The 24,385-nt window shown below is 62.1% G+C and overlaps 1 protein-coding gene and 2 pseudogenes across 1 annotated transcript; 2 read left to right on the top strand and 1 right to left on the bottom strand.

Annotated features, from left to right (window-relative positions):
• Positions 1-2,725: 2,725 nt before the first annotated feature.
• LOC133746913 (cilia- and flagella-associated protein 90-like) lies at positions 2,726-3,181 on the top strand. Its single transcript, XM_062175139.1, has one exon. It carries the CDS (start codon positions 2,726-2,728, stop codon positions 3,179-3,181), a length of 456 nt encoding a protein of 151 aa, XP_062031123.1.
• Positions 3,182-12,682: 9,501 nt separating this feature from the next.
• Positions 12,683-14,983, bottom strand: LOC133746914 (beta-galactosidase-like; annotated as a pseudogene).
• LOC133746915 (endothelial differentiation-related factor 1-like) lies at positions 14,982-15,937 on the top strand (annotated as a pseudogene).
• The last annotated feature ends 8,448 nt before the right edge of the window (positions 15,938-24,385 follow it).

Here is a 24,385-nt window from a genome sequence, read left to right on the forward strand (position 1 = left end):
CCAGTTAGAATGGCTCACATACAGAAATCTACCAACAACGGATGCCGGCAAGGATGTGGGTAAAAAGTGACACTAACCCACTGTTGGGGGAATGCAAACTGTAAAGCCACTATGGAAGTCAGTTTGGAGATTTCTCAGAAACCTGAATATAATTATATCATACAACCCAGCCATCCCACTCCTTGGAATTTACCCAAAGGAATTTAAATTGGCAAATAAAAGAGCTGTCTGCACCTTAATGTTTACTGCAGCTCAAGTCACAATAGCTAAGACATGGAATCAATTTAAATGCCCATCAACAGAAGACTGGATAAAGAAAATATGGGATATGTACTCTATAGAATACTATACAGCAGGAAAAAATATTGAAATCTGGTCATTTGCAACCAAATGAATGAATCTGGAAAGCATCATGCTGAGTGAATTAAGCCAGTCCCAAAGGGACAAATATCATATGTTCTCCCTGATCAGTGACAACTAACCAAGCACCAAAAAGGAAGCATGTTGAAGTGAAATGGACACTATGAGAAACAATGACTTGATCAGCCCTTGTCCTGACTGTCGAGGAAGAACTTACTACTTTATCCTGTTTAGTAGTTTTTTGTTCTACTTAATACTATTGGTTGAACTCTTTAATTAACACACAATTATTCTTACGTGTTTAAATTTAACTGAAAAGTGATCCCCGTTAAATATAAGAGTGGGAATAAGAGAGGGAGGAGATGTATAGTTTGGCACATGCTCAATCAGACTTGCCCCAAATGGTAGTTAGAAACCCTAGACGCCCACCCCCTGCCCTGGTACCCAGGAACCCTGACACCTGGTCCCCTCCCTGGCACCCGGAAGCCCCGACACCTGGCCCCCCCAGGACCCTGGACTCACAATGCCCATGTCACTCTTGGGCCCCGAAACCTCCAACCCCTGGCCCCCTCCTTGACACCCAGAACCCCTGCCACCCGGCCTCCTCCCTGGCACCCAGGACCCCTATCCCCTCCTTGGCACCCTTACCACCAACGCCCAGACCCTCCCTATCAATTAGGACTCCAGATGCCTGGTCCCCTTCCTTTGACCTGGGACCCCTGACTCCCATCCCCTTCCCTGACTCCCGGGATCCTGACATCCAGACCCCTCCCTGGCACCAGGGACCCCCAAAACCTAGACCCCTCCCTGGCACCCCTGTACCCCAAACCTTGCTCCTTCACGACTTCCAGCCCCTTCCCTGGTACCCTGGACACCTGACACCTGGCCTTTCTCTGTTACTCGGGACCCCAGACGCCCAACCCACTCCCTGGTACCCAGGAACCCTGACACCTGGTCCACTCCCTGGCACCCAAGACCCCCGACGCCTGGCTCCCTCCCGGGCCCTGGGATCCCCGATGCCTGGCCTCCTCCTTGGTACCCTGGATCTTCGACTCCCAGCCCCTACCCTGGTAACCAGGACCCTCTTTGCCTGGCACCCACTGGGCCCCCAGATCACCAAAAGCAGGCCCCCTCCCTGGCACCCGGGACCCCCGACACCTGGACCCCTCCCAGGCAGCATGGACCCCTGATGCCCGGCCCCTTCCCCGACACCCAGCCCATCCTGGGCACCCTGGACTCTTGACACCAGCACCTCTCTATCACTCAGGACCACAGATGCCTGGCCCACTCCCTGTCAATCGGGACCCCTGACACCAGGCCTCTTCCCTGGTACCAGGGACCCCTGATGCCTGGCCCCTGTCACTTGGGACCCCAGATGCCCAGCCCCCTCCCTGCTACCTGGGACCCCTGATGCCTGGTGCCCTCCCAGAGACAAGGGACCCCCGATGCCTGGCCCCCTCCCACACTCCCCAGACCCCTGACGCCCTGGCCCCTCTCTAGTACCCTGGACACCTAAAGCCCAGCAACTTCCCTGGTACCTGGGACCCCCAATGCCCAGCTCCCTACTTGGCCCCTGGATCCCTTAAACCTGACCCCCTCCTTGACACCTAGATCCCCTGCCTCCCAGCTTCCTCCCTGTCACCCGGGACCCTTGACCCACCATTGGCACCTGTGACCCCTGACTCCTGGCCCCCTCCCTGTCACTCGGGAAACCAGATGCCCGGCCCCCTCCCCAGTACCTGGGACCCCTGACGCCAGGCCCCTTCCCTGGCAACCGGGATCCTGTTGTCCGGCCCCCCTCCCTGGCACTCTGGACCCCCGACGCCTGGGCCCCTCTCTGGTTCCCTGGACCCCTGTCGCCCAGCCAATTCCATGGTACCTGGGACCCCCAATGCCTGGCTTCTTCCTGGGCCCCAGGATCCCCAAAGCCTGGCCCCCTCCTTGACACCCAGGTCCCCTGACTTTCGGCCTCCTCCCTGGCACCTGGAAACCCGACGCCCGGCCTCTTCCCTGGCACCCGAGACCCTAGACACCCGGCTCCTCCCTGGCACCCCAAACCCCCGACATCCAGACCCTTCCCTGGTACCTGGGACCCCCATCGCCTGGCTTCTTTCTGGGCCTCAGGATCCCCAAGGCCTGGCCCCCTCTTGACACCCAGGACTGCTGATTTCTGGGAGTGGAGGGCTGCATGGATGCCTGGCGCGGCTGGAGATGCCCAGGGGTCATCCCTGCCCCGCCCACCTCGGCCCAGCCACGCATCGCCAGGCCATGGTGTCCTGGCAACGGCCAAACACAGGTGCAGTGCTGAACATGGGTACCAGGCCAGCGAGCAGACATGGCCTGGGTCCCTGTGCGGGCGGAGGCGATGGACCGGGATGGCCTGGAGGAAGAAGAGGAGATCACAGCCACCACACTGCAGGCCAGGCCGCGGCCACTGCCCATCTCGGCTCTCTCGGCCTTCAGCTACGTCCCGCCTTGGTGCCTGGACCGCAAGGAGTACAGCTACTACTACCGCCAGGGCCAGAAGGGGATTATTTCCCTCTACGACTGCGTTTTTGAGAGGAAGCTCGATTATAATCAGAAACTGCACCGAGATGACAGAGAGCACACAAAAGACCTGGGACTTCACGTTAACAAGGAGGAACAAGAGAGGCCCGTGGGCATGCTGGCCTCCTCCGTCTATGGGAGACGCATCCACCAGCCCGTGGAGCCACTGAACTGGGACTTCCGCAGTACCAACCATGTGCAGGCTGCCTTCTACCGGAAGAACGACATCCCCAGCATCAAGGCACCTGGCTTTGGGCACATCGCTCCAGCCTGAGCCACCCTGCAGCCCACAGGGCAGTCAGGTACCTGCCAGCAAGGGAGGCTGCACGGGGAAGGATGGCGCCTGCAGCCCTGGCAGCTCTTCTCAGGATGCTGAGGGGGGTGCCTCTGCCTCATTGCCACACCTTCCCTCAGGGTGCCTGGCTTAGGAACCTGGCTACACAGATTCCGTGCTCAGTTCCATCTGGTGTGGTGACTGTTACATCATTACTTAGGATCAAATGACAGTAGAGGCTGATCGGCTGTGAGCACCTGAATAAAATGGAAACTCTGTTGCACTTGCCAAAAAAAAAAAAAGTCCGGAGGGGTTGGGCCTCTTCCCTAGCACCCGAGACCCTGGACGCCCAGTTCCTCCCTGGCAGCTGGGACCCCCGGCCCCCTCCCTGGCACCTTGGACCCCCGCCAACCGGCCCTCCCTGTCACTCAGGATTCCTGACATCAGGCACCCTCCCTGGAACACTGGATCCCTGACACCCGGCCCCATCCTCAGTGCCCAGCCCTTTCCCTGGTACCCAGAACCCCCGATGTCTGGCCCCTCCCTGTCACTTGGGACCCCTGATGCCAGGCCTCCACCCTGGTACCCAGGACACCTGACACTCAGCCCATCTCTGTCACTTGGGACCCCAGGCACACAGCACCCTCCCTGGTACATGGGAACCCTGACACTCAGCCCATCTCTGTCACTCGGGACCCCAGGCACACAGCACCCTCCCTGGTACATGGGAACCCTGACACCCAGTCCCCTCCCTGGCACCCGGGACCCCCGACGCCTGGCCTCCTCCCTTGCACCTCAGATTCCTGATGCCTGGCTTCTTCCTGGGCCCCGGGATCCCCAACGCCAGGCCCCCACCTTGACACCTGGGCCTCATGCTGCATGGCCTCCTCCCTGGCACCCAGAACCCACAATCCCCTCCCTGGCACCCGTACCACCAACGCCCAGCCCCTCCCTGTCATTTGGGATCCCAGACACCTGGTCCCCTCCCTTTGACCCGGGACCCCTGACGCCCATCCCCTTCTCTGGCTCCCGGGATCCTGTCATCCAGACCACTCCCTGGCACAAGGGACTCCCAACACCTAGCCCCTGCCCTGGCACCCTGGTCCCCCAAAGCCCTGCCCCTTCCCTACGCCCAGACCCTTCCCTGGTACCCAAGATCCCCGACATCCAGCACCTCACTATCACTCGGGACCCCTGATGCCAGGCCTCCACTCTGGTACCCGGCAACCCTGGCACCTGGGACCCCGACTCCTGGCCCCCTCCCTGCACCTCGGACCCCTGATGCAGGGCTCCCTCCTTGACACCCGGGACTGCTGAAGCATGGGGCGACCCCAGCGGGTGGCAGGTGCACCACCAAAGAGGAACCTGGGAGGAGGGGAGAGGGCCGCTTCCCACCTCTCCTGATTCACTTGGAGCACAAACTGGTTAGGGAGCCACGCCTTGGAGGATGCTGATTGGCTGTCTTTTGTGATGCTGTGTGCGCCCCTGTCCAATCAGGCACGGTGATGTCATCACGTGGGATCTTGACCTCACAGTGGTCCTAGAGTTCCTCTGCGGAGTGAGGTCCCAGGAGAAGGCTAGCTGCCTAGAAGCTCCAGAGCCCAGTGGGGGTCTGCGCTCTCCACCTTCTCCTGCTGGGGGTCTCTAGGCACCTAAGAGCTGAGGACCTTGACTTGGTGAGTCTCCACAGGGGGAAAGCAGAACCCATGGAAACTGCCCTGGACCCCTGACCCCTTCCCCGACACCCGGGACCCCGGACACCCGACACCTTCCCCAACGCCCAGCCACTTCTCTGGCACCCAGGACCCCCCGATGACAGCCCTTCGCTGGAATCCAGGACCCCCTTCACCAGGCCACTACCTGGTACCTGGGACTCCCATCACCCGGCTCCCTCTTGGGCCCCGGGATCCCTGACGCCTGGTCCTCTCTCTGGCACCCAGGATCCCCAACGCCCAGCTCCCTCCTGGGCCCCGGGATCCCCTAAGCCTAGCCCCCTCCTTTAAACCTGTGACCCCAGATGTCCGGCCTCCTCCCTGGCACACAGGAACCCTGCGGCCTGGCCCCTTCGATGGCACCCAGGACCCCCAATACCCGGCCCCATTCCTGGCATCTGGGACCCCCAACACCTGGCCCCCTCCTGGCACCCATGACCCCCGACCCCCGGGCCCCGCTTTTGCACCCCGGATCCCCGATACCCAGCAACTTCCCTGGTACCTGGAACCCCCAATCGCCCAGCTCCCTCCTTGGCACCTGGATCCCTAAAGTCTGGCCCCCTCCTTGATACCTGGAAACCCTGCCACCTGGCCTCCTCCCTGGCACCCAGGACCCTGATGCCCGGCCTCTTTTCTGGAACCCAGGACCCTTTATCCCAGCCCCTCCCTGGCACCCGGGACCCGACCCCTAACTGTCACCTGTGACCCCTGACGCCTGGCCCCTCCCAGGCACTCAGGAAACCAGACACCCAGCCCCCTCCTGGAACCCAGGACCCCTGACACAAGGCCACTACCCTGGCAACTGGGATCCCCACGTCCGGCCCTCTCCCTGGCACCTGGGACCTCTGACGCCTGGCCCCCTTCCTGGCACCCCGGACCCCCAATGCCCAGACCCTTCCCTGGTACATGGGACCCCCATCGCCTGGCTCCCTCCAGGGCCCCAGAATCCCAGACTCCTGGCCCCCTCCTTGACATCTGGGACCCCTGCTACTTGGCCTCCTCTCTGGCACCCTGGATCCCCGACGCCCAGCCCCATCCCTGGTACCTGGGACCCTCATTGCCTGGCTTCTTCCTGTGCTCAGGGGTCCCCAAAGCCTGGCCCCCTCCTTGATACCCAGGACCCCTGACTCCTGGCCTCCTCCCTGGCACCTGGGAACCTGACACCCGGACTCTTCCCTGGCACCAGAGACCCTGGAAGCCCAGCTCCTCCCTAGCACCCGGGACCTCTGACCCACTCGCTGGCAACCGTGGCAGTGGACATCCGGCCCTCCCTGTCACTCAGGACTCCTGACATAGGGCACACTCCCTGAAACCCCGGATCCCTGACACCCAGCCCCATCCTCGATGCCCAGCCCCTTCCCTGGTACCCAGGACCCCTGACTTCTGGCCCCTTCCTGTCACTCGGGACCCCTGATGCCAGGCCTCCACCCTGGTACCCAGGACACCTCACACCCAGCCCCTTTCTGTCATTCAGGACCCCAGATGCATGGCGCCCTCCCTGGTACCTGGGAACCCTGACACCCGGTCCCCTCCCTGGCACCCCAGACTCCCGAAGCCCAGCTCCCTCCTGGGCCCCGGAATCACCGATGTCTGCCCCTCTCCTTGATACCCAGGACCCCTGCTGCCCGGCCTCCTCCCTGGCACCCAGAACACCTGACCCCATCCCTAGCACCCTTACCACCAACGCCCAGCCTCTCCTGTCAATTGGGACCCCAGACGCCCTGTCCCCTCCCTTTGACCTGGGACCCCTGACACTGGTACCCTTCCCTAGCTCCCGGGATCCTGACATCCGGACCCCTCCCTGGCACCAGGGACCCCTAACACCTAGCCCCTGCCCTGGCATGCCGGTCCCCCAAAGCCCTGCCCCTTCCCTATACCCAGCCCTTCCCTGGTACCCAAGACCCACAATGTCTGGCACCTCCCTGTCACTCGGAACCCCTGACACCAGGCCTCCACCCTGGTACCTGGGACACTTGACACCCGGCCTTTCTCTGTCACTCAGGACCCCAGACGCCTGCCCCTCCCTGGTACACAGGACCCTGATGTCCATCCTCTTCCCTGGCACCCAGGACCCTCGATCTTGGCCCCTCCCTGGCACCTGTGACAACTGACGCCCGGCCCCTCACTGTCACTCAGGACCCCAGACACCTGGCCCCCATCCATGGTACCTAGGACCCCTGATGCCCGGCCCCTTCCCTGACACCCAGGATCCCGACGTCGGACCCCTTCCTTGACACCTGGGACCCCTGACGCCTGGACCCCACCTTGGCACCCCAGATCCCCAACGCCCAAGCCCTTGCATGGTACCTAGGACCCCCATCGCCTGACTCCCTCCTGGGCCTTGGGATGCTGGACTCCTGGCCCCCTCCTTGACACCAGGAACCTCTGACGCTGGGCCTCTTCCCTGGCACCCGTGGCCCTGGACACCCAGCTCCTCTCTGGCACCTGGAACCCCTACACCCTCCCTGGCACCCCTGACCCCCACCACCCTGCCCTTCCTGTCAACGGGACTCCCAACATCCGGCTCCCGCCATGGCACTCCTGATCCCCGACACCTGGCCCCTTCCCAAATGCCCAGCCCATTCCCTGGTTCCCAAGACCCTCAACATCCGGCCCCTCCCTGTCACTCGGGACCCCTGACACCCAGCCTCTTCCATGGTACCCGGGATCCCTGATGCTGGCTTCCTTCCTGGCACCCTGGACCCAAGACACCCAGCACCTACCCTGTACCCGGAACCCCAATCGCCCGCTCCGTCCTGGGCCTCGGATTCCCTGATGACTGGCCCCCTCCCTGGCATCCTGGACCCCCAACCTGAGGCTAATTCCTGGGCCCCTGTATCCCAATGCCGGGCCCCCTCCTTGACACATGTGACCCCGGATGTCTGCCCTCCTCCCTTGCACTCAGGACCCCGCAACCTGGGCCCCTCCCTGGCACCCAGGAACCCTCTGCCCAGCCCCTTCCCTGCCACTCAGGACCCCCAACACCTGGCACTCTCCCTCGCATCCTGGACCCCAGAGGCCTGGCCCCTTCCCCAACACCCAGCCCCCTCCAGGGCACCCGGGTCCCCTGACACCCGGCCTACTCCCTGGCACCCGGAACTCCAGATGCCTGGCCACCTCCCTGACACCCCAGACCCAAGATGACCAGACCCCTCCCTGGCACCCTGGACCCCTGACACTGAGCCCCTACCCTGGTACCTGGGACCCCCATCAACCGATTCCCTCCTGGGCCTCAGGATCCTGGACTCCTGGCTCCTCCTTGACACCAGGAACCCCTGATGCCTGGCCTCCTCCCTGGCACCTGGGACCCCCGATCCCTTCCCTGGCACCAGTGACCTGCGACACCTGGCCTTCCCTGTCACTTGGGACTCCCAACTTCTGGCCCTCTCAATGGCACTCTGGATCCCCAACACCTGGCCTCTTCCCTGACGCGCAGCCCCTTCCCTGGTACCCAGGAACCACTATCCAGCCCCTACCTGTCACTCGGGACCCCTGATGCCCGGCCTCCTCCCTGGTACCTGGGACCCCTGATGCCCAGACCCTCTCTGTCACTTGGGACCCCAGCTGCCCAGCCCCATCCCTGGTACACGGGACCCCTGATGCTTAGCCCCCTCCCTGGCACCCCAGACCCCCGATGCCCAGCTCCATCCTCGGCCCCGGGAAGCCTGACGCCTGGCCCCCTCCTTGTCACCCTAGACTTCTGACGCTTGGCCTCCTCCCTGGCACCCTGGGCCCCCGACGCCCAGCCCCTACCCTGGTACCTAGGACCCCCTTCTCCTAGCACCCTCTGGGCCCCAGGATCCCCGACGCCTGGCCCCCTTCTTGACACCTGTGACCCCGGATGTCCAGCCTCCTCCCTGGCACCTAGGTCCCCTGCCGACCGGCCCCTTCCCTAGTTTCCAGGACCCCCAACATCCTACCCCCTCCCTGGCACCCCGGACCCTTGAGGCCCGGTCCCTTCCCTGACACCCAGCCCCATCCTGGGCACCCAGGACCCCTGACACCCGGCCCCCCTCCCTGTCACTTGGGACCCCAGATGCCCAGCCCCCTCCCTGGCACCCAGACCCCAACTCCTGACCCTGGGGTGTTTTTGTTTTTTTCCAACATCCAAGTACAAATTTTATTTAACAAAAACACAACATGATTCTTCCAAAATAAAAACTAGAACACCTGCAGAGCTTGCACAGCAGCCTTCTTACTAGAGGAATAGTCAACGGAGGAGGAAAAAGAACAAAAAGAAAAACTAAGGTGTAAAGATCAATTTCTAAGCAATAAAATCTCAGTATATTGGAGATCTTTATTTAGAGAGAGTCCATAACATCTAAAAACAAAAACTGATAAATGAATTGAACGAGATTTCAGGAAAAATCGATATTTTTAAAATCCACTAGATTACCAAGCACTGGCAAGAAACAAATAGAAGATATTAAAGGTCAGTAGGCAGAGTGGACAACATATATTGACAGGGGAAAAAAAAAGGCTTCAATTATGTGATGCCTTTAAGTATTCTTCAAATCACTATTAAAAGATGATACAAATGGCCCAACAGAAAAATGAGCAGAAATACAAGACAAAGCGAAAGCCCCTAAGCCAAGAAGCAGAATTTTAACTCACCTGAAGCAGGTGACCGCTAGCTGCAGCCAGGATCCGCCTGTGAGAAGTATGGGGCAACCCCAGCGGGTGGCAGGTGCACCACCAGAGAGGAACCTGGGAGGAGGGGAGGGGGCCGCTTCCCACCTCTCCTGATTCACTTGGAGCACAAACTGGTTAGGGAGCCACGCCCTGGAGGATGCTGATTGGCTGAGTCTTTTGTGATGCTGTGTGCACCCCCGTCCAATCAGGCATGGTGATGTCATCACGTGGGATCTTGACATCACAGTGGTCCTAGAGTTCCTCTGTGGAGTGAGGTTCCAGGAGAAGGCTCCAGAGCCCAGTGGGGGTCTGCGCTCTCCACCTTCTCCTGCTGGGGGTTGCCCGGCACCTAAGAGCTGAGAACCCTGACTTGGTGAGTCTCCACAGGGGGAAAGCAGAACCCAAGGACGCTACCTGGGACCCCTGACCCCTTCCCTGACACCCGGGACCCTGGACGCCTGATGCCTTCCCTGATGCCCAGCCACTCTTCTGGCACCAGAGACCCCCAATGACAGCCCTTCCCTGGAATTCGGGACCTCCTCTGCCTGGCCACAACATGGTACCTGGGACCCCCATCGCCTGGCTCCCTCCTGGGCCCCACGATCCCCAACGCCTGGCCCACTCTCTGGTACCCAGGACCCCCTACGCCCAGCTCCCTCCTGGGCCCCGGGATCCCCTAAGCCTAGCCCCCTCCTTGAAACCCGTGACCCGGATGTCTGGCCTCCTCCCTGGCACACAGGAACCCTGCGGCCTGGCCCCTTTGATGGCACCCAGGACATCTGACATCCGGCCCCATCCCTTGCACCTGGACCCAAACACCCGACCCCTCCCTTGCACCCGGGACCCCGACCACCTCCCTGGCAACCATGACACCCAACGGCCGGCCCTTCCCTGTCACTCAGGATCCCAGACACCCGGCCCCTTCCCTGGTACCAGGGAGCCCTGACGCCCGGCCCCTCTCTGTCACTTGGGACCCCAGATGCCCGGCCCCATCCCTGGCACCCAGGACCCCCAAAGCCTGGCCCCCTCCCTGACACCCTGGACCCCCGATGCCGGGCTCCCAATCCTGGATGCCTGGCCCTCTCCTTGACTCCCAGGACCAATGACACCAGGCCTCTTCCCTAGCACCTGGGAACCCGGTCGCCCAGCTCCTCCCTGGCACCCGGGACTCTCGAACCCCTCCCTGGCACCTGGGAACCTCGATGCCTGGCCCCCATCCTGGCACCCTGGACCCCTGATGCCCGGCTCTCTCCTGGGCACTGGGATCCAGGACACCTGGCCCCCTCCTTGACACCCTGGATGCCTGAAGCCAGGCCTCCTCCCTGGCACCCCGGACCCCCAATGGCCAGCCCCTACCCTGGTACCCGGAACCTCCAATTCCTGGCTCCCTCCTGGGCTCTGGGATCCCCAAAGCCTGGCCCCCACTTGACACCCAGGATCTTCGATGCCTGGCCCCCTCCCTGGCACCTGTGACCCCCGACACCCAGCCCTCCCTGTCACTCGGGACTCCTGACATACAGCACCCTCCCTGGAACCGCAGATTCCCGACACCCTGCCCCTTCCCCGACGCCCAGCCCCTTCCCTGGTACCCAGGACCCCAGATGTCTGGCTCCTCCCTGTCTCTCATGACCCCTGGTGCCAGGCCTCCACCCTGCCACCCGGGACCCCTGACGCCCGGTGCCCTCCCAACCACCAGGGACCCCCAACGCCTGACCCCCACCCTGGCACCCCGGACCCCCGACGTGAGGCTCCTTCCTGGGCCCCTGGATCACGATGCTGGGCCTCCTCCTTGACACACATGACCCCGGATGTCCAGCCTCCTCCCTTGTACCCAGGACCCCCACCACCTGGGCCCCTCCCTAGCACCCAGGACCCCTGCCACCCATCCCCTTCCCTGCCACCCAGGATCCCCGCCACCTGGCACGTTCCCTCACACCCCAGACCCCAGAGGCCTGGCTCCTTCCCTGATGCCCAGCCCCCTCCCAGGCACCCTGGACCCATGACGCTGAGCCCCTACCCTGGTACCTGGGATCCCCATCGCCCGGCTCCCTTCTGGGACCCAGGATCCCGGACTCTTGTCCCCTCCTTGACACCAGGAACCCCTGATGCCGAGCCTCCTCCCTGGCACCAGGGAACCTGATGCCCAGCCTCCTCCTTGGCACCAGGGACCATGGACGCCCAGCTCCTCCCTGGCACCGGTGACCCCTGATGCCCGGCTATCCCTGTCACTTTGGACTGCCAACTTCCTGCCCCCTCAATGGCACCCCAGATCCCCAACACCTGGCCTCTTCCCTGAAGCCCAGCCCCTTCCCTGGTACCAGGACCTCCGACGTCCGGCCCTTCCCTGTCACTCGGGACCCCTGACACCCGGCTTCCTCCCTGGTACACGGGACCCCTGACACCCGGCCACTCTCTGTCACTGGGGATCCCAGCCATCTGGCCCCCTCCCTGGTACACAGGACCACTGATGCCCGGATCCCCAACACCTGGCCCCTTCCCCAATGCCCAGCTGCTTCCTTGGTACCCACGATCCCCAAAGTCAGGCCCCTCACAGTCACTCGGGACCCCAGCCGCCCAGCCCCCTCCCTGGTACACAGGACCCCTGATGCCCAGCCCCCTCCCTGGCACCCAGGACCCCTGATGCCTGGCCCCACTCTGTCACTCAGGACCCCAGACGCCCGGCCCCTTCCCTGTTACCTGGGACCCAAGACGCCCGGTGCCCTCCCTACCACCAGGGACCCCCCAACACCCTGCCCCCTCCCTGGTACCCAGGACCCTTGACACCTGGCCCCTCCCTGGCACCCCAAACATTTGATGCCTGGCCCCTTCCATGACGCACAGCCCCCTCCTGGGCACCCAGGACCCCTGATGCCCGACCCCGGGACTTTTTTTTTTCATCATCCAAGTACAAATTTCATTTAACAAAAAAAGACAACATGATTCTTCCAAAATAAAAACTGGAACACATGCGGAGCTTGCTCGGCAGCCTGTGCTGTCAGCTCCGTCCCATGCTCGGGGCTGTCCCAGCACCAGGAAGACCCACGCCGGGAACCCGATTCACTTTCTAGTGGACTTCTCTGGCAGATGTAGACCTGACGGGGTTTTCTTATCTGGGACGTGGGGGTGCTGGACCCCACTGGGCACAGCCTTCAGTCCCCTAAGGCTCTAGTTGTGACTTGAACACTGTGGGTCTCATCAGGCCCTGAGAGGCGGTGGCTTTGACAATGGGCCTGTCCCCGAACTCCATGGCACCCTGGCAGTGCTGGCTGCAGGGTGCGCGTTCCAGCTCCAGCCCCGTGATGGTGTTGGGGGTCGAGGTGCTGAGGAGGTGCTTTGGCACGAACAAGGTCACCTGGGCCTGCGCGCTGGCCAGTAGTGGCCGAGGTTGAAGCCGTTGATTCACACCTGACCCTTGGTCCACCCAGGAAACTTGATAAAGGTGTCCTGGGGCAGGGACGGGACCCCGCTGGGGATGGAGAAGTTCCCAGTGTAAAAGGCTGGCACTGTGTAGTTCTGGGAGCTGCAGGCACTGGCATCCTTCTGGAGGCCACCCCAGTCCCCCAGGAGGCTGCTCACTGCCCTCTCGGTGTCCAGGGGGAAGATGGTCCAGTTTGTGAGGATGCAGGAACCCAGGGTCAAGTTGGAAATCAAGCCCTTAAAGTCGTTGATGGCTTTGCCGTAGTGCACGTGCCTGATGTTCCCACCAGGAGGTCCAGCCTGGCTCCAGCCTTCCCTTGTATGCTCACCGTGAGCACGTGGTTTCGCTCCAGCACTCCCTGCAGAATCCCATCCACAGCGATGCAGGCCCAGTCCTGGACTCCGTTGAGGGGTGGAGAGAGGGGTGTAGGGTTGCTGCAGTCCCCAGGCAGTGTTGTCCGGTACAGCACAAAGCCAAAGTACTGTTTCACCTGGGTAAACGTCAGGGGATAAACACTGATGATGGGCCCAGAGGGACACAGGACATCCAGAGCTGCGTCCACTGCCCTTCACTTTTTCAGTGGGACTGTTCCATATGCATACTATGGTGTGGATGGAGAAATGCGACCTTCTGGTAATGCTACAAACTTCCCGATAACCTTACACAGGGCAAAATACTTCTTGGTGAGGTCCCCTGCCTCACTCAGGGGGGCGTCATAGTCGTAGCTGGTGGGCTGTTGTGTGTAGGGCGTGTTGGCCCCGTTCCAATAGGCAAAATGGGTCCCACCTATAAACATGTACATGTTCACATTTGCTCCCTGGGCAAGGATGTCAAAGAGGGCGGAAGCCACTGCTTCACTCTAGACTGTCCAGTGCTGTTCGCCCCAGTGGACTAACCAGCCAGTATAGAATTCAGAATTGACCAAGGGTCCTCTGGGCTCACTATTCCTCTGGATTTGGAAAGCATCTGTGATGTTGTTACCTACTCCAAAGTCCACTGTGGCATAGAGGCCCTGCAGCGCCCCACACTGCAGCAACTTCTTCTGTGCACCATCGGTGGTGAACAGAAGCACGTTGTCACCCAGGTAGTAGTGGAAGCACTTCTGCAGGAAACGCAGGTAGTCACAGTCACGGGAGAAGTAGCTGCTGTATTCATTTTCAACCTGCACAGGTATACTCGGCCCTCCATTCTGATAGAGGAGAGGCTTCCTCTTGGGCAGAAGGACGCCCAGCCACTTGTCCATAGCCGCGAGGTGATCTGGGTCAGAAGAGTGGAGAACGATGCACTCTTGCTCCTGTCAGGATGGCGTTCAGCCCCGCCATCTTCATCTTCAGCAGCCGGTCTTTCCAGTAGAAGTTGGGCATGCGGAAGTAGTGGATGCTCCGGGGCCAGGGAATCACAGCTGAGGTGGAGAGGAAGCAGTGAATACTCCAATTTAAGTGAAATCGCTCTCAGCAGCCGAGCTCCCAATACTTGACCACTTCCAACTTTGGTTCTGGATAAGCGTTCGACTTTCCTCTGCCCTAGGCACGTTCCTGGGAAACCTTTGATCAAAGGGTGTCAGCGTTTGATCCCATGGGTGGTGGCCGGGCCCCTGTGCCCACGGGGCGCTGACTGTCGTTGTGAGAAGTGTCGCCATCCACAGTGTCTCGGCCCTGCGTTTTTCCACATTCCTGCTTCTCGGCTCACCGGCCTCAGGGCCCTGCCAGGCACCTGTGAGTGTGCATCCAGGCCCCCACCACAGCCCACAGCCTCACTTTTATTTAATACTCATGGGGGTGTGGGGGTGGGGGCTGCCTCTTGTCCTGTGAGTGAGGAATCCTCCCGGGCCTGCAGTTCAGTCTTGTCCCTGGCTGGCCGCAGGAGCCCAGTGCAGGTGGCTCGTGCTGGGCGGGGCCACTGAGTTCTGGAGGGAGGGAGGGAGGCCCCTCCTGGGGACCCTGGGGCGCTGGCATTGGTGGTGAGGACCGGCTGGGATGGACTCACCTCGGGCCTCTGCCCGCCACCAAGGCTGCCCAGGCTGTAGCACGAAGCGGGCATGGCCTCCTTCAAACATAAGCTTCGCCGCCACGGGCCGAACGCACTCCTCTTGCTCCCCGGCTTCAGCTGCCTGGTGAGACTTTTAATTCTGTTCTAGTAAATAAATAATCTTGAATGTATTAAACTTGCTGAAACACACACACATGTACACAAAGGCGCCAGGTCTTGAGTTGCCGCGGAGCCGAGAGCGACTGGGACACCGTGACGTGCTGTGCAAGAAGAGCCCCATGGCCGCACAGGCCAAGTCCAAGCAGGCCATGCTAGCGGCTCAGCGACGTGGAGATGATGTGGAGATGTCTAAGAAACGGGCCACCGGCCAGAACAAACAGCACTTGATCACCAAGAACACGGCCACGACCTGGTGACCCTGGAAGTGGGCAAGGTCACCCAGCAGGGCCGGCAGAGCAAGGGGCTGACGCAGAGGATCTGGCCACGAAAATCACTGAGAAGCCGCAGGTCATCGCGGACTACGAGAGTGGCCGGGCCATCCCTAACAACCAGGTGCTGGGCAAGATCCAGCAGGCAAGGGCCGGCGCCTCGGCTCAGTTAGGCTAATCCTCCACCTTGCGGCGACGGCACACCGGGTTCTAGTCCCCGGTCGGGGCACTGATCCTGTCCCGGTTGCCCCTCTTCCAGGCCAGCTCTCTGCTGTGGCCAGGCAGTGCAGTGGAGGATGGCCCAAGTTCTTGGGCCCTGCACCCGCATGGGAGACCAGGAGAAGCACCTGGCTCCTGCCATCGGATCAGCGCGATGCGCCGGCGGCAGCGCGCCTACCGCGGCGGCCATTGGAGGGTGAACCAATGGTAAAAGGAAGACCTTTCTCTCTGTCTCCCTCTACTGTCTACTCTGCCTGTCAAAAATTAAAAAAAAAAAAAATAAGATCCAGCAGGCCACCTCAAGCTCCGGGGCAAGGACATTGGGAAACCCATCGAGAAGGGCCCGAGGGCAAAGTGAGCGCAAAGCCTTGAAATCAGTGCATGCAGCTGAGCCTCCTCCGGCTGCCTGACCACCACACTGACCACCGACTGGGCTGCGAGGAGTCCACAGCAAAGGGCGAAGCAGCGGCGGGGGGGGGGGGGGTGGGGGCCGCGGCTGGGCAGGGAGGGCATCTTTGGGCACAGGGATGGCGGCCTCGGGCTTCACGGGCAGGGCCAGGCCCCGGGCGGGTGGTAGCACCTGGGAGATGAGCATGCTGGTGGGGAAGGTGGCTGTGAGGATGATCTTGCCCTGCTGCACCGCCAAGCCCGTCACAATGGGTGCGAAGTCCGGGAGGCGGGGCCGGCGTGCACGCTAGGGCCTGCTGGGCTAGGATTGGCTGGTGGCCAGGAGGCAGGGCCTCCGTGCACCACTGCAGCGGGCTGTGATTGGCCTTGGATCCGGGTCCCCTACCGGCGTGCGGGAAAGGCTCAGGGCATGAAGACCTAGCGGGGCTGCTGGTTCGCGAGCCAGGGGAGGGGCCGGGTCGGTGGCGGTGGCGTCGGAGGTCAGTACTGGACCCAGCGGGATGAGCTAGGTGTAGGCCGCAGCTGTGGCGACAGCGGCCCCCGTGGCGACAGTGCCTGAGAAGGCGGCAGGGGTGGTAGCGGTGGTGGTACCGGTGCCCGCAGGGGAGCCGCAGAAAGCAGGCACAGGGACAGGCGGCGGCGGGGGTGGAGCCCCGCCTCTGGCACCGCTGCTGGGACCCCCTCGGCGCCAGGCCCTCGCACCCCTGGCAACCCGGCGCCAGCAGCCTCAGGGACCCCCGCACCCCCAGCCCGGAGTCAGGCGGACAAGCTGGTGCTGGCAATTCAGGTGCTGGCACTGTCAAATGGTTCGACGTCCGGATTGGCTCCCGATTCATAGACAGGAATGGCACCAAGGAGGATGTCTGTGCACCAGACAGCTATTAAAAGAAGCAACCCCAGGAAGTTTCTGCGCCGTTGGAGATGGGGAGACTGTGGAGTTCGATGTCGGGGAGAAGGGCGCAGAAGCTGCTAATGTAACTGAGTCGGGGGGTGGGGGGAGAGTGTGTGTGTGCTGGTGAAGGGCAGCCGCTACGCCCCCAGTTAATGCAGGTTCCACCGCTTCATCCTCCGGCCTTGCCCAGCTGCTCCCCCACCCATGGTGGCAGAGGTGCCCATGGCGGGACAGAACCCGGCAGTGAAGGAGAGCGGGCTGAAGACTGGGCAGCGGCCCAGGCGACGGCGCCCACCACCCTTCTACCGATGGTGGTTTGTGGAGGCCCTCGGCCCCCCAACCAGCAGCAGCCGACAGAGGGCACTGGTGGGGTGGAGCACAAAGACACAGCCCTGTTGGAGGGGGACCAACAGGGAGATGAGCGGGTGCCCCAACCCAGATTCCTGCCCAAATATCCCAGGCCCTTCTGCCTGAGGCCACCCCAGCAGCCTAGCACAGAAGGTGGGGATGGGGAGACCAAGCCCAGCCAAGGCCCCACTGATGGCTCCCGGCCTGAGCCCCAGCGCCCACAAAACCGCCCCTACTTCCAGCGGCCAGGGCAGCAGCCCCCTGGCCCTCGGCAGCCTACAGCTCCAGAGACCTCAGCCCCCATCAACAGTGGGGATCACCCCCCCCCATGCTGGAGTGATTCCAACTCAGGACACCCAGCCACCATCTGGTATCTGCCAGTTTTTCCAACTGACTTGTGCCCTACCCAGCACCCCTCCCCCCTTTCCCATAATTCATGACATCAAAACACAGGCTTTTCCCTTTTCCCTGAGACTCAGGAGAGCCAAAGTTACAGCCTTTTGCGTTCTTCCCCTCTCCCCCACCAAGAGTTGAAGGAAGGGATCCATCCTTATTTTCAGAGGTGTTGACTCCCTCCCCTAAATCATGCTGAGAAGGAACCAGCCAGCTCTTCCCTTCTCCGGGTTGTTTTTCTTTCCCACCCCAGTTTATTTTTTGTTTCCCTCAACCCCCTACCTCGGAAGCCATTCTATGAACTGTCATGTGCCACCTGAGCCTCCTGTAGAAACAAAAACAGGCAAAAAAAAAATACAAAATACAAAAAAACAAAAAAACAAAAAACAAAAACAAACAAACAAACAAAAAAACAGTGGGACTACAGAAGATAGACTGAAAATGCCAAATCTCTTAATAGAATGGAACACCAATGTTCGATTTTATATAATTAATACTGGGGGACCTGGTTGTACATATGTGGGTAGCTGAATCATGTTTTAGCAGTTTTAACAACATTGTAATGCAAAGTGCAGCTGTCATAGTATCATGATGCAAACGTTGGGTTTGGTGACAGTTTAATTGTGCCACAAGGTAAAAATGTAATAATGTATCAGGAACTCTGCTTGCAAAAAGTGCACCATGTACTTTTCTAGATATCTTCAGTTCTATAGTGAAAATGCTTTTATTAGCCAATAGGAACCATAATACAGACTTGCACAGGCTTTTCATGTGCCTTACTTTCTAAAGAGGAGTTTGTTAGATTTGTTGGAATATGCAACACAAACACTGAAGTCGATGGTCCAGACATGGACGCCTTCAGCTGTTCATCAGAGATCCATGCCTGTGTCTGTCCTCCCAGGCCTGGCCCTGACGTTCACCATCCTGCTTGCACAGGGCACCTCTGGATTGGTCTTCTGCAGCCCAGTGTGCTGTGTTCTGTTACAAGAGTGGGTTTAAATTCTGTTAAACTTCTCTGGCTGGATGAACAACTCCAGTGTGTGCATCTGTTAAGTGATTCCACTGTGCTGTGTGCCTTGTCGTCTTAATTACAGTTTTTGTTTTGTTTTGTTTAAAAACAAAAGTTTCACAGAAATGCCACCAATCAGCCTGTCACTCTCGTCTATAGTCCCGGTCACTCCTACGCTGCAAGGCTCAGGCAACCACAGGCTGTCCCACGCTGGCTGATCCCATTGTGGGAGGTGGGAGACCTGGACGACAACGGCTCCGCAGTCACACCTCCGTGCAGAGGCAGCGGCAGTGAAATGAAAGAACACTGGACAAGGAGCGGAAGGCCAAGGTCAAGCCCCACCCTGACCTTAGCTGACCAGTCCCATGCTTGAGAAGCTCCCTGCCACCCCCTCTCCTCCTCTGTTCCATCAGCACCTGCTGACATCCGATTCCATCCTCAGCTGGACGCCTTCACACACTCATTTCCATTCCCATCGCTGTGGACCACTCACTTAATACCCACACCCCCCCAGGAGGTGCACCAGCTTCAGCTCTGGCTTGAGACACCAGTGGGAGGCCCTCCTGGGTGTCCTCACCATGGGTGGGTTCAGGGCGGTTCCTTCCTAGTAGAGGGGAAGAGAGGCCAGGTCCTGGGCATGGGCCATACAGGATGGAGACACACGGGGTGGTTCCCTGCAGTTCACGGGAGGGCCTGCAGAAGTCTCCCAGCACACGGCTTCTCCTCTCGACACTTCCAAGTTCTTTGCTTCCTTGGACCAAGTCCTCTCTATCTTTTTTTAAGCTGGGGACCTCCTCCATCTACTCCTAAGCCCCCGTGCAGGACTCTGCTGGGCATGACCCCTCCACGGGCTTGGGCGTGTTTTGCAGGGTCTGGCTGCAGTGGCACCAAGGCGTTATGAGGGCCAGGCTGTGGGCTGTCCTTTCTCTGAGCAGCCGAACCAGGGGTCAGCCCTTGAACCTGCACCCTCTCAGACTGTTAGCCAAGCAGCCCACAGAGACAGCCTGGTCATACCCCTGCTCCATCCACGCTGGAGATGCCCTAGGACTTGGCCAGCTCCAGCTCTGGGGCTTAGCAGGGACCATAATCAGCCACTATCTGTGCTGCCCCTGGCACCTGGACCCCAGACACCCGGGCCCCTCCCTGGCACCCAGGATCCCGACGTCTGGCTGCCTCCCTTGCACATGGGACCCCCGATGCCCAGCCCCTTCCCTGGCACCCTGGACCCTCGACGTCCAGCCCCTTTCCTGGTACCTGGGACCCCTGATGCCCGGCCCCTTCCCTGGCACCCAGGATGCCGACATCAATGCCCCCACAGCACCCTGCCACCCTCCAGCACCCCGCCCCACCACGACCCCTTCTACAGCTCGGCTGAGTCGCCTTGCCAACAAGCGGGTCTTGCAACCTGGGGCATTTTCTGGGGAGACGCCCAGTCTGAGGGCTGCTGGTACTGACAGGGAGGGACAGGCGTCAGGGATGGCCGGGAGACCAGGTCCTGGTGAGGGGGGGGGACAGAGCCGCGAGGCTGGCAGGGTGGAAGAGGGCGCTCAGCGTAGCACCACCTCTAGGGGACAGGGCAGGCTGGCCCGGAGGGGTAGGGACGCTGGAAGTCTCGCAAGAGTACGAGCTGGGCCCCAGGGGCGCCTCCTGGCAGGGCATCCTGCTGCCCAGCGGAGGCCTGGCGACCAGGATGCCACACCCGTCCTGTGAGCTGGCCCCGCTGCCCCGCCCAGGCGTGACGCCAACAGATGCTGCGGGGCTGGAGGCGGGGGACCCTGAGCCGGTAGCAGCCCACGCGGTCCGCACCAGCCTCCACAGCTGCCGCTGGTGCTCCCCCCACCCCCCGCCACTAGCTGCTCGCCGCTGGCTCAGCCTTATGGATGCACTGTCCCACTGGCGTGTGAGAGGAAGACAGATCGGCCTCAGTGAAGCCCCCCAACCCGTTCCATCCCAGCCCAGCTGCATGTGCAGCCCCTCCCACAGAGCTCTGCTGGGCAGGGGCCGAGGGGGCCGCATCCCTCCAGGCCTCTCGGGTGCAGGCTTTCTGGGCGCCCCGGGGCTCTCATCCCGGGCTGGGCCACAGAGCACCTCCCTCAGCCCAGAAGGTGCACAGGACACATGGGCTCAGACTGTCCCCACCGGCAGCGGCCACCTGGGGCTCCCTGGGTGCCTGGCCCCATCTCTGCAGGGTCCAGAGTATGGTCATCGGTGACTCCACCCCCAGCCTCCGGCCACGCGGGGCGCTACCTGTGGAGCCTGGACACCACTGGACATGCCCAGCCGGCTGGGCGGCCTGCCCTGCTCACGGCACTTGCACCCTTGAGCTGGCCGCCCCCACACCACGAAGCCTGGGCTGCGTCATCACCAGCTCCTCTCTCCCTGGCCCTCGCTGGCTGTCTTGGTCACAGACAAAGGACAGCAGCAGGGGCCGTTCAGGCCGCTCCCTAGTGGAGCCATGGGATTTGAACCCAGGCCGCTGCAGCCTGGGAAAAAGCCTCAGAGCAGAGCCGGAAAACCCAGTCTCCAAATTGGCCCGGGGCAACGCCTGCAGGGCCCCTGCCCTCCTTGGGGGAGGACAAAGGGACCCTGCCCTCCCCTCAGGGCCCACCCTCCTCCTCAGGCCTGGATCCCCTCCATGGGGTCACCCGATGCGACCTGGATGGACACATGCTGGCGGTGGCCAGGCCCACAAGGCTCCCCATGGCTCTGGTCATGGGGTCCCTGGGTGGCTCTGGCTTGGCTGAGGGCCCTGAGCCTGGCTGGGGTCAGAGCCGAGGTCCCCCCAGCGCAGGGCGCTCCCAGCTCCACTGTCCCTGGGACTGGCTGTGAACATTCCCCTCCCAGAGCCTGCCCTGCTGGCAGCTCCATCCCAGGGGTCCCCCAGTCTGCCGCTGGCTCCCCCAACATCCTCACGCACAGCCCAGGCCAGGACATCCTGGCTCTCTGTCCTGACAGCGTCACTCACAGCAGAGCTCGTGGGCAGCCACACACAGACCCACAGGAGTCCCTGCAGTGGCCGCCGCCACCCACAGGAGCCCAGGGACGTGACTGTCCCGCCGCCCCGCCACCCTGGCCGCCCCGGGAAGGCCCCAGAGCCCTGGTGTGGGGGCAGCCGTCAGGGTCACTCACGGCACTCCCGGCAGCCAGCGGGTGGGGGTGGGGGTGGGGGCCGCTGCCGGGGCTGCCAGGGCTCTCACCGTCCACGCAGGCAGGCCGGGCCCGTGTGGTGCCAGCAATCTGGCCCTTCCTGCAGGCGCAGCACGCTGTTTGCCGAGTGATCGTCCTCCACGGCTGGCTGCTGTCCCGGTCCAGGGTGACAATCTCACAGGTGCCCGCGGCCAGCTGACCTGTAAGACAGGAGCAGAACCACGCTGAGCGGCCGCAGACGGAGAACCCCGGCCCAGCCACCCCGGCCTGCAACAGGAGACCCCCCCCCCCCCCGCCCCATGCCCAGCACAGCACCCACGGCGCAGGGACGCTGGGCCCAGAGGAGCCTCGTGGCAGCCGGCACTGGGAAAAACCGGCAGCTGCCAGGTGGCAGGTGGCCAACTGCAAGGGGCCTCACCCCTGCCACACCCGGAAGCGGAAGGGCGGGACCTCGAGGCCAGAAGCAGGCCCCTCCCACACATCAGCCCCTGACCCGCGAGAGCCCTCTGTGCATGGCGTAGCCGCCTGAAACCCGGTGGAACCCTCGGTCCCCTCCCCACCCCACCCCAGACGCCAGCACGGGAGTGTAGAGGCCACACAGCCCACAGACAGCAGCCTCCCCCACCCGGGTGCACAGGCAGCCAGGGGGCGAGCGGGGACCTGGCCTTCAAGCCAAGAGGAGGCTAGGGCTCCCTCTGCACACCTGCAGGACAGCACATGGCACACGGGGCACACACAGGCAGACGCAGGTGGCACGTGGGTGTGAACACACCAGGGCTGGGAGGCAGGGAGGCCGGTGGTGCTGGGGTGCTCCTAGCAGGGCAGGTGCTCCGGCACCCACCGCCCCCAACACCCGCTCACCAGAGACTCCACCTTGCAGTCACCCCATCGCTGGCCGGCGGGAGGGGCTGGGCCTGGCCCAGGCCCAGAGCAGAATGGCTTCCTCCCCAAGAGGTCAACTCACTGGCTTCCTCTCCCCCACCTCCTCCTTGTCCGCAGGTGCAGCACCTGCCCCTCCCAGGGGCTCCACCACGCAGATAAGCCCCTCAGCTCCCAGGCCTGCTCAGCTGTGGAGAACCCACAAGGCAGGTGACAGGAAGAACCGCCCCTACCCCCTCCCCCAGCCCCTGCCGGGCTGTGACTGCTCTGCAGCAGACACAGCGCCCCCTCGGCCTCCTAGGTCCCCGGCCTCCCACTAGGGTGTCCACAGCCTGGAACCCTGGCCCCCGCCCCATGCCCCAGACTCAGCCTCCTGCAGTCTCGCTGTTTGGCTCACTCAGCCAACACTGAGTGCCTGCTGTGCCGTACCCTGCGCGGGCCCCTGCGGGTGAGGCTCCAAAGAAGCCCGCACTCGGGGACCCCAGCCCACCGGGGTGAGGGGATGGCAAGGAGGCAAAATGCAACCACACGGGCTGGGGAGCAGCTGCACATGCAGCAGGGGACCGCGGGGACACTGAGGCGCCAGTGTCCTCCCGAGAGTAGTGGGCAGCACTTCCACCTGCAGCCCTGAGCCAGAGCCCGAGGCTGCCCGCCTGACGCCCTTGTCCCTCAGGGGCCGCGATGCTGGGCCTCGCTGGGCAGGAAAGGTCAGGCCCGCGAGGCCCGTGAGGCCCACGCCCCAGGCCCCGACCTGGGTGGCCACTCTGATTCTTCAGGTCCAGGACAGGGGACCCATGTGCTGCCTGACGGACACGATGCTCGTCTCTCACAGCCATGGGGTCAGGGCCACATCCCCAGAGCCACTTGGGTGGCCGCCAGCTGACCTCTGGCTGGAAGCTGCGCCTGTCCACTCTCTCCATCACCACGCGGCCAGCTCCCCAGTGTCCTCCTCTCCCCACCCGAGAGACCCCAGCATCACTCTGCTACGTCTGCGAGCACCCCACTTCCAAACAAAGCCACATCCCCAGTGCCACAGAGAGAACGCTGAGCTGCGTCTCATGCCATGGACCACCCGGCTCTGCATGCACGCCACATGGCTCTGTCTCAGGAGGACCAAGCATCTGCTGGCACGACTCCTCAGTGGCTGTCAACACATCTGGTTCACCCTGAGCCCCCCGGCCACCCCCCTCCCCCGCTGTCCCACAGTGCCCAGGCGGCCTCTGCCTGGGCTCCCACCCTCGCCTGTCACCTCTGATTCTCTCCTGCGGTGACTTCTGTCCCAGCCGCCTCACCCTCCTCCAGGGAGAGCCCCCTGCACGTCCCCCCCACTCCTCCTCCCCTAGGGCTTGGGGGTGTCTGCACCGGGTGGGGACTGGCCGTGGAGGGACGGTTAGCGCTCCCAGGCAGCATCAGTGACCCCCACACCTGCCTGAGATGCTCAGAGGGGAGGGTCTGAGTCCCGGGGAGTTAATGGCCAAAGCCCAGGGTCAGCACGGGTGGCCGGAACATCACACACGGAGTGTTCACAGTGGACACGGGTGTCGCACGGGTGTGGCTGGGCCAGGGCAGTGGTCAGGGACAGGCAGAGGAGGAGCCGGGTGTGGGGAAATTAGTTACATGATGGTGCCCAAAGGAAGTAAGGTGGGCGGAATCCAAAGTTGTTTACCACTAAAACTAATTGGCTATGCAACATCAGGGGAGGTAACAAAACTAGTAACAAGTGTATAGAC

Source organism: Lepus europaeus, chromosome 18 (assembly GCF_033115175.1).
Source record: "Lepus europaeus isolate LE1 chromosome 18, mLepTim1.pri, whole genome shotgun sequence".
In the NCBI taxonomy this organism is placed as follows: Eukaryota; Metazoa; Chordata; class Mammalia; order Lagomorpha; family Leporidae; genus Lepus; species Lepus europaeus.